The sequence below is a fragment of the Brienomyrus brachyistius genome, chromosome 21 (genome assembly GCF_023856365.1).
Source record: "Brienomyrus brachyistius isolate T26 chromosome 21, BBRACH_0.4, whole genome shotgun sequence".
In the NCBI taxonomy this organism is placed as follows: domain Eukaryota; kingdom Metazoa; phylum Chordata; class Actinopteri; order Osteoglossiformes; family Mormyridae; genus Brienomyrus; species Brienomyrus brachyistius.
In genome coordinates, this window is record NC_064553.1 from 13,478,352 (window position 1) to 13,489,280 (window position 10,929).

The following is a 10,929-nucleotide window of genomic DNA, read 5'->3' on the forward strand; positions in this document are numbered from 1 at the left end:
AAATACATTTCTGGTTTTAAATATGATAACAAAAGTTGCCTGTAAACTTTTCTGAATAATATATTACTTGGGTCGGCATTATTATATAAATTCTATATGTTTCATATACATGTACACTCGATGAATCCATACAGTTTTCATTAGCGAATCTGAAAACGGAAGTGCGGCGCAGAGAGATACAGTTAAAATAAAATGTCCAGTACGATATACTAGTGCACAGTGGGTAATGTCGTTCACTGGAGGATAATTTTAATGTTTGGAAATCATTTCATATATAAAGTGCGTATTTTCAATTATATTGAACCAGAATACAAAAAAAACAGTCCCCAAATGTTATGTACCGTGTGTTTGGTTTTGCGTTTCATTCTTCCACTTCCATCTATTCTCACTAACTTAAAATGCCAGTCAGGAATTAACATCAAATCCCACTGTGCACTGCGAGAACGTATTTACGTCGGGAAGGGCTGCCTAGTTTATCAGGTTTTGGGAGTTGTAGTTTTTTATACGACGCTTTCTTTTTACCCGTTTTGCTCAAGGTTTGTGGAGCTCGCGTAAGGTACACTGCTCTCTGCAGAGAATTACATCACACAGACATGAACATAGACGTCAGGTAATTCTCAGTTAATATCACTTGTTAAATCGGGTGACGGAAAGAATTAAGGACATGTAATTGAGGCTATTTAATCCCATGGGTTTGCCTGTTGCGCATGCTACAATATTGTCATGACAGTTGTCGCTTAATATATCTGAATTAAATGCGAGCCTAGTTTATTGTGGCACATGACGTAGTCCGCGATTTGGTCTCTGCTGTTGAGAAAATATTATTAGGGAGATATAGGAAGCGATTATTTTAACAAAATACGTTTTGGCGGATATATAATAACAGAAACCACGCATTCCTGTACTATGTATGCACATAGATGACAGTAATTGATGACAATAATAGATCACCGAATATTACACCTCAAACACAATGGCCAGTGAATAAATGAGCCTCTCCTTTAAGATGTCATTTTGGAGCTCGGAATGAAAACAGTGTTTTCCTGGACACTGCAGCATTTTGTGAAACAAGATGCAATATGGGCGACATTGTTATTGTTGATATCCGGTTGTAGCGCTGGAGTAAATATATAATTTTGACCGCCAGTGTAATTAAACGTAATTATTTTTAATTGAAATGCAACAAAATATTTTAATTTCACCTGATGGAAATCGCATACATTATTGATTGGCCACGTCATCGTATCATTGTATCTATGACATATTGATACATATAGAAATATTATCATATATACATATTGCTCGGAAACTTGATCGTTTTTTATTGCTGCTCATTACAATTGATGTCTTTTTGTAACTGCTAGTAATTATACGAGGTTTCCGTTGTGCACAGCCTTCACAGCTGTTCAGAGAAACGACAGCGATGAAACATGCAGGAAGTAAAGCTTCAGTTATGACCGATAACCATTTTTACGATGTGACAAATGGCGACATGCAAACCAACAAATTCGTTGCAGCGTCATGGATTGTTTCGGCTTTAAAGCAGCGCAGTATTTAGATAACTTTTATCCATTTGCGGATCTGGTACGGATTAACTAAATAGGTGAAGGATTTGCAGTTGTCATTAACGATGTCTTGAGAAAGTAGGTGTGTGAAGTGTGACAGCGGTGGTTGTGGACGTGTGGGAGACACAAATCCTTCACATCTCACAATTTCCTGACTGCGTCACTCTGTCACTATCACGCCGCTATAACGTGACAGTCGTCGTCGCTGTTTTCCGGATTCCATGTGGAAACGCCTCTGAAGCACCCTTGATCTCTGATCTCTAAACTCTTTAACAGGAACGGGAAAATGATTACAGAATGATTTTTTTAATTTAATTATTTTTTCCCCTTGTCCTGTCCGGCAGCTTTAGCAAGCAGAATCATGGTCTGATTGCACTGCTGTGCCAAACATGTTTGCTTTACCATGAGGTGCTCTATAAACTCTGTATAGGCCTCTCATGTTGATAGATTTCTTTTTGTTTTATTTATTTATTTCGGTTTTAGCACATGTAAAATATTGCAGTGGCTGAGCTGGCCAAAGAGGATGGACAGAGTAGGAGGGGGGAGAAAAAGAAAGAAAGGAAAAGAACAAAAGAACAAAAAAAAGAAGGAGTAAGTGAGAAAGATAAGTCAAGAACCATAGACGTAAACTAGAAAGCACAATCTTCAATTGCTGCATTTGTAACGGAGAGGGAAGAAAAAAGAGGCAAAATATCAACAGCATCTGAAAGAAGTGCAAAAATGGATAAATACAAAAATAAAGAATAAAGAAAGTAACACAGCTATACAAACATTCAAAAATTGTTCTGTGTGAATGGAAGGATTACAAAATGATTTGACCTACGTAAAATCCCTCCAAAAGCATAAGCCGTGATTTTTACATTTTGCGCTATTAAAGATCAGTTATCATTACATGGGGACAGCTTAGGTTAAACCAGGGTTTCCAACCAGGGTCATTTTGAGCTCGAGTCCAGTCTGCACACACATTTACATGTATGTTCAGTTTTATTACCTTCTGCAAACTACCCCAACGCTTTTGGTGTAGCTGATTTTAAGTTCATTATTTATAATTTTAGGTTTATATTACTTACAGGAATGATATAGATTTGCCGTAAGACTGAGCGTCGCGGCAGATGCGTGAGATTTGGCAACCCTGATTAAATACTGGAATTTTAAATGAACAAACAACCTTTTTTTCTGAGGGTCGAGTGTTTGGGATTTAGATTTAGTCTGAGCCATCTCTGTTTAATTTTTTATTTTCTCTGCAGCACTGTTTGAATATATGGGAACATGTCCAAGAAAAAAGGCAGGTATGCTGAAATACTCCTTAAGCACCACAGGCTGCTCTTACCTCTGTATGATGTACAGTGTTCTTTTTCATGTTGTTGTTTATTCATTACTATTCTAGGTTAGTAGGATATCAGTTTAAATGGTGCATCTCTACCACAATTTGTCTTTCAGGATATTAAGGCTGCATAAATTGACACGGCCCAAGGCAGCTGCTCTGTGTTTAATGGGCAGTTCTGTTGGGTTTGATCCACCATGATAACTTTGAGGGATGGAGGTTCGGGTCAGCAGTGCAGTAGCTAGGCCCGAGACCTGACCTCTAACATCACATGTTTGTGATGAAATGGCTTTTGAATTAAGGCAAGACTAAGACAGGCCTCTGCATAACCAGAGCCCAGATACAAAAGCTGTTTGTCAATGCACTGAAATGGTCATTAAGGCCAAAGATGGCCCAACACACTATATATTACCCATGAATTTAAAACAACATTTGTGACACCAGAGTGGGCTCACTGTTGTTGTCATTATGGCGAACATTCTGACGCATTCAGCTAAGGGGATATGAGTGGTACCCATTTTGGTGTATCCTATGTTGTGTATACATGCTATGAGATGGAGCAGCTCCCATTCAGGTGGTGGGGGTACTGTGTGCACCCGGCGGGGGGGTTCCGTGCAGGAAACGCAGCAGTGGGGAGCTGGGCGACACCCTGACTCCTGACCCCAACAACATGGTGGGCATGCGGATCCAGCACAGCTGGCGGGAGAAGGGCGCTCTCACCAAGTGGAAGGGCACCGTCCTCGACCGCTTGACCGTCAACAACTCGCTCTTCATGGTCAAGTACGACGGCTTCGATTGCGTCTACGGCATCGAGCTCTTCAAAGATGCTCGGGTCTCCAACCTGCAGGTCCTCACTGAGAAAGTCGGTGAGTGACAGTATAGGGCCGCTACGCCGGTTTGGTGTGGAGGGTGTGCTGTTATCTATTTGATCCGGTGCTTTATTTCCTATTGCAAAATTAAAGATAATTTACATGATACATCAGTATTATTATAGGGCTGGGCAATTAGTCGAATTTTAATTTCAATTACGATTTTGGCTTCCAACAATTATCAAAACAAAATAAATTGAGATAAAATGATTATTGTGCCGCATTTTGTTTCACAATGTTGCTCCCGTTTTGTCTTATATTATAAATCCAGAGAACCCCATTCCATCCCCTTTAATTTGTTTCTCATTTGAATTAAATTTAGAGTTCATGGAAAACTACGGTTAAAAATATATTTTTTTCGACGTTCGATAAAATTCATGATATTTCTAAAGTCGGTAAGTAACTGTGTTAAATAACCATTGTCTCAGTACTGACCAAAATAATCATGATTATGATTTTTGCCATAATCAAGCAGCTCTAATATATTAGACGTAGAAATGCTTTTATTGTTTTCCACATTCCTTGCGTTAAAAACAATGTCTGACATCTATGCCCTCTTGCGCAGTGAACAATAAGATCAAGGTCCCTCACGATGCAGAGGAGCTAGTGGGCAAAGCGGTGGAGCATCTATTTGAGAAGGAAGATGGAGAAAAGAATGAATGGAGGGGAATGGTGCTCTCTCGAGCTCCCATCATGACCAACTGGTACTACATCACCTATGAGAAGGACCCTGTGCTCTACATGTACCAGCTCTGGGACGACTACAAGGATGGAGACCTGCGTATTTTACCCGAAGCAGGTAAACCAGCACTTGCTGACGTATGCCTGAAATTTCTAGAGGAACGGTTTTGAGTAGGGGCTGCGCAATATCACGTCGCGATTATATTACGCATGTGCAAAAATCACCAGAGCTTTGGATAGCGGGTGTAAAACTTTGCTCGGACACCAACTTTTCGGTACCATCCCGGCATTTGCTTACGTTCACAGTCGGGCAAGCAGATTAGTATCATAGTGTCTATTAACATAGTTGTGTGAAGAGGCGGCGAAGAAGGGGGACAGCTTAGCAAAGACACGACATCTTTTAAAAAGGAGATATTGTGGATAAACAAGGCAGAAAGATGGTGCTGGTGTGACGGTACTTTTTGTATTTTAAAGTCTGACGTTAAAAATATAAGGATATGCAGTATTTATACAGATTACTAACTTTTGGGCATAATTATTAGCATTAATAATTAATTTTATGCACACTACTAATCTTATCAAATTGTGGGTACAAGTAAACATCTATATAGTACCTAAAAGCTGCTGTCTGGACAAATTTTTACGCCGTTACCTAGAGTCCAATAATGCACATTATTGCATATGTGCACTACATGTACGCTATATTGCCAAAAGTATTGGGACACCTGCCTTTACACGCACATGAACGTTAATGACATCCCATTCTTAATACATAGGCTTTAATATGGAGTTGGCCCACCCTTTTTACAGCTATAACACCTTCAGCTCTTCTGGGAAGGCTGTCCACCAGGTTTAGGAGTGTGGTTATGGGAATTTTGCCTTGCGATGGGCTGGCCCCCCATCCTGGGCTGTTCCCTGCCTCGTGCCCATTGCTTCCGGGATAGGCTCTGGTCCCCCCGCGACCCAGTAGGATAAGCGGTTTGGAAAATGGATGGTTGGATTATGGGAATTTTTGACCATTCTTCCAGGAGAGCATTTGTGAGATCAGGCACTGATCTTGGATGAGAAGGCCTGGCTCACAGTCTCCGGTCTAATTCATCCCAAAGGTGTTCTATCGGGTTGAGGTCAGGGCTCTGTGCAGGCCAGTCAAGTTCCTCCACACCAGACTCGCTCATCCATGCCCTTTTGGACCTTGCTTTGTTTGCAGTCATGTTGGAACAGGAAAGGGGCCAAACTGTTCCCACAAATTTGGGAGCATGAAATTGTCCAAAATGGCTTTCTTTCCTTTCCTTTCACTGGAACTAAGAGGCCAAGCTCAAGCCCTGAAAATCAACCCCACACCATAATCCACCCCCACCAAACTTTACACTTGGCACAATGCAATCAGGCAAGTACTGATCTCCTACCAACTGCCAAACTCAGACTCGTCCTTCGGATTGCCAGACAGAGAAGCGTGATTGGTCACTCCAGAGAACGTGTCTCCACTGCTCTAGAGTCCAGTGGCGGCGTGCTTTACATCACTGATGGTGGTGCTTTGCATTACACTTCATAATGTAAGGCTTGGATGCAGCTGCTCAGCCCTGGAAACCCATTCCATGAAGTTCTCTCCGCACTATTCTTGAGCTAATCTGAAGGCCACATGAAGTTGAGGTCTGTAGCCATTGACTCTGCAGACAGTTGGCGACTTCTGCACACTGTGCACCTCAGCATGTGTTGTCCCTGGTCTGTGATTTTACGTGGCCTACCACTTCATGGCGGAATTGCTGTTGTTCCCAATTGTTTCAACTTTATTATAATACCACTAACAGTTGACCATTGAATATTTAGTATTGAGGAAATTTCACAAATGGAGTTTTTGCACAGGTGGCATCGTGTCACGGTACCACAGTTGAATTCACGGAGCTCCTGAGAGCGACCCATTCTTTCGCGAATGTTTGTAGAAGCAGTCTGCATGCCTAGGTGCTTGATTTTATACACCTGTGGTTATGGAAGTGATTGTAACACCTGAATTCAATGATTTGGTGGGGTGTCCAAATACTTTTGGCAATATGGTGTATGGCAATTATATCATGATATCGTATTGCGTAGACCAAGTTTTGAGAGCAAGGAGATTAAAAATGTGAATATTTATTGTATTATAATTTTTGATGTATTTTGTATGTTTCCCTTTGTTTTTTAGAGAACAAGCACCTACTCCCAGCTGACAGGAAGCCAGGGGAAGAGATAGAGAGCCTCGTGGGTAAGCAGGTGGAGTACGTTACTGACAAGGGCGTGAAGAGAACCGGCTTAGTCATCTACCAGGTTCCTGCCAAGCCGTCAGTCTACTACATCAAATACGACGATGACTTTCATATCCATGTCTATGACCTGGTCAAGACGACCTAAAAGGACCCAGCCTTTTGTCCTTTTTGCTTGCTGATCATTGCTGGCCATTTTGATGTCCCATTGCATTCTGGGAAAGAGACGGTGGTATACTAGGCTATTGTTAAACCCACAATTGTCCAGATGAATCCGTTTATAAAGGGTCTTTTTGTCCGCAGCATTCACTTTGGGTGTCGTTCTATAGACAACCACAGAGGGTTTAGGGTGCTTCCTTACAGTGATGGAAGGATCCTTCAAATGAGCAAAGCGCAACAGCAATGAAGGCACATAGATATTTGTGAGTTTGCTAGATTGTCTGACATGGAGCATCCTGTATGAAATACCTTAGGCTGTGAAGGTCATACGCAAGCTATATTTATTTTCTAAATATTTTTCATTCTGTCATACATTCTTATTTCAAGAGGGTAGCTTTACAAGTTATTTGACATTTTTTTAGAATGACTTTCTGAGCTGAGAATAACATATCATTTCAGGAGTTTTAAATTTACAATTTTAATAATGTGAAGGAGCAGAATGCCTTGTTTAGGGCAGCAGTATCTGTGCTTTAAATTTTATGTGTTAATACAATCAGTACTTTGATGATTAAGAGTCAGTGCACTATAATGTGAGATTTTTAGCTTTTAAGAATGATTGTCACATAAAGCATCATTGATTCATTTGAATGAAGATTTAGGTAAATGAGAAATGTCATTGATATAAATTCCGAACAAACAAACTACAAAGTAGATTTGGCGGAGTTGACGATGGTGTCAGAACTAACTAACGTGATCGCCTACTTCAATCCCAGATATTTGTGGTAATTTGAAAAATGCCAGAAATCGATATTTTTCTTTTTTTCTGCATTTATTGTTATTTTGGTTTCTAATTTAAAAATGTATATTTAAATGGTTTAATGTCACCTTGAATGTATTGTGTAGATTGACGCTATTCCATGACTTTGATAATGTATATTTTTTTGAACGTGCTGTGAGACAGCCAAACCTTTCTGCACAGAGCCACCCATAAAATATATTGAAAGGAATCAGAATACAGTGAACACAGAATTTAATAAGTTCATGATTTGCATTTTAAATTGTGATTCACGTGTATTTAAGTTATATTTTAATAGGTACTAACCTAGAAATAAGACCCTAGAGTGGCTATAAAAAAGTTTTTAAAGCAAGTTGCTTATAAACCTGAAACAGATATTGAAATGAGCTATAATAGACGACCAGTGGGGGAGTGTGCGTTCATTAACCTTGGTGATGGTCACAGTGATCTAGTAAGAATGAGTGATGAAGTGTAAGGTGGTTTGGCCTTAACATCTACTGCATTGTGATAAATACTGTCTGTCTCATCACCAGCTCTATGAGAAGTCCAGCAGGCTGGGCTTGAGCTCCCAATCAGAAGGAGCCCTCGGTGATCATGTGACCATGTCATGTCCCTATTTGGTGCACCGTCAGAGTGTCCTTTGCTCAATGTAGCCACTGCCCTATTGACAGATCCAATCTGCAGGGAGCTGAGTTTTTCGTAGCGCTTTCACAGCGGTTGCTTCTGGCCGTCTTAGCCAGCTTCCACCCTGGTATCCCTCTCGCCATCGTGTAAATGCATAAACTGTTCATTTGTGCACAGCACATAATGTGTCCATTTTATAAATCACACAAAGCAGGCTGAGACTATAACAGCTGAATACAGCACAGGTTCCTTGTACATACACATTTATCACAAACGGGCATAATTAGTGTCCTCTGGGACGAAAATAATATTACTTGTGATATTAAACCATACAGCTATATATATATTTAATTTGTGCATTATATGAATTGTATGTATCCATCCAAATTTAAAAAGTCCCATTTTGGGCAATTAGCATGAATTCATCTCTGACCACAGTACCAACAGGCATTTTCGCCTGGTTTTACTCAACCGGTAATGAATTAGGATAATGCACTCTGCTAACGTTCGCTCATATTATCCCACGGGTAGTTCGTATACTTGTCAGTAGGGAAAATAAGCAGCACACTGTCACCTTACTTCATTAACTTGTGTGAAGAAAAAAAAGTTTTGCATGATAATTTGCATTTCTTGCATTATTCCCATTGTGAATACCAAACTGTCCATTAAATGATGCAATTAGGTCCTCGGAGTGTGGTTGTAATCTGTTTTTGTGCTTTTGATTTAATGTACTTGTAAATGCTCCCTAGAAATACCCTTCAAATGTCTTGTTGGATCAGGCTGATTTGATCCACAGCGGTGCCCCTTCACTCTCCTTTATGTGTGAGGAAACAGACAAGCTCTCTCTTCACATGTTGATAACTGTTACTGTCATTTGAATAAATCTTTTGTTACTAAATGATTAACTACTGGTGTGTGGGAATGTCAGTGACAGGAAATAAGTCAAAAATATGACAACACACAAGAACCAGACAATATATACAAAACATTAACCGATTCCTAAGGCATGTCGCAGTACCATCTGCTACAATTTGTTTTAATGTAATTTTACTAAAAACAGAAAAAAACATTCTTTTGTACATATCTATGTACATTATTGTAAATGAATTTTGAACATGTGTTCAGTGTTTCCAGCACTGCTGTTGTGTCCAAAACAGTTGAAAATGTCATTAAATTAAACACTGGGATGCTGTCCATAGAAGCTAAGCTGTAATGGGATTTTGGGTGCTGGTTTGCATTATTGCTATCGACATTAAGGACACTGTTGTGTACTTCAACGTTGCTGTTCAGCACTTTTGAAAGATTAGAATGGTTAACCCAGAAATGCTACAAAGTAGCATTAGCTCTGTACATAAAAGTCTGTATTTACAGCTCTAGTAATTGGCGTGGTTTTGTAAACCGTTCAACAAAGCAGTACAAAGTCAACGCTATTTGGAGGTGTATTTGTTTGTAAATTGTCCATCTATGTTATTTACACAATAATATTCTTAATCCTGGATAGCAGGGCTTCTTAAATCTATGATTTTTCTATGAGCGTGGAAGTAAGATCACCCTTCGGACACTTATGGGTATGTATGTATCAGCGCTTAGGACCGGAAAACCTCATGGCCAACACCAATTAAGAACAAATCATGTTTTCTGGTATTTATGGGTATCTAATCCTTGCTTGTGCTAGTTCCTTTGTAACGTGTGGTTTTGTGCATTCTCCAAGCTTGCTGGAAGGCTGCGCGCTTAAACCTTCCCACGCTGTACTTGTTATCACTGCTGTTAACCAAAGCTTTGCTAAGTAGTGTTGAATTCATCATCCCGTTTGTGTAATGATACTATGGTTAATAAAGAGATATTTTTTGCACTTTTGATGTCATTGAATATATTTATACTCGCTAGTCATTTTATTACGGACACCATTAATCCTGGGATGGCCTGCTCTGGCTTTCAGAACAGCTTGTACTCGTCTTGGTGTGGACTCAACAAGGTGCGAGAAGCATTGTTTCGACATTTTTGGCTCATGTTGACACGATCACGTCATGTAATTACCGTGACTCTCCTGTTCCTCCACATCCCAAATGTGTTCTGTTGGATTCAGATCTGGTTATGGGGGAGGCCATTTAATTACCCCGAACCCTTTGGCACATTCCTAGAACCAGTTTGACTCATGCTTTGTGACATGATTGTATGAGCTTGTTTTCAAGATTCAAGTTGTATTTGTACACTGGTGTAATGAAATGCTTTTCCTACCTGTAGCCCTGGACTGTGCTCAAAAAGAATACAGCTGATATGAAGAATATATCCATCCATCCATCCATCCATCCATCATCTTCCGCTGGATCCGAGGTTGGGTCGCGGGGGCAACAGTCTCAGCAGGGAAACCCAGACTTCCCTCTCCCCGGCCACTTCATCCAGCTCCTCCAGGGGAATCCCGAGGCGTTCCCAGGCCAGCCGAGAGACATAGTCCCTCCAGCATGTCCTGGGTCTTCCCCGAGGTCTCCTCCCAGTGGGACATGCCCGAAACACCTCACCAGGGAGGCGTCCAGGAGGCATCCTAATCAGATGCCCGAGCCACCTCATCTGGCTCCTCTCAATGCGGAGGAGCAGTGACTCTATTCTGAGTCTCTCCCGAATGACCGAGCTCTTCACCCTATCTCATTTCGCCAGCTTGCACTTGCGATCTCGT

The 10,929-nt window shown here is 40.7% G+C and overlaps 1 protein-coding gene across 1 annotated transcript; it reads left to right on the forward strand.

The window, feature by feature from the left end:
• The first annotated feature begins 485 nt into the window (after positions 1-485).
• zmp:0000000521 (spindlin-W) lies at positions 486-10,107 on the forward strand. Its single transcript, XM_048988784.1, has 5 exons — positions 486-610; positions 2,813-2,854; positions 3,508-3,755; positions 4,324-4,557; positions 6,619-10,107. Exons 2-5 carry the CDS (start codon positions 2,835-2,837, stop codon positions 6,822-6,824), a joined length of 708 nt encoding a protein of 235 aa, XP_048844741.1. The 5' UTR covers positions 486-610; positions 2,813-2,834; the 3' UTR covers positions 6,825-10,107.
• Positions 10,108-10,929: the final 822 nt, after the last annotated feature.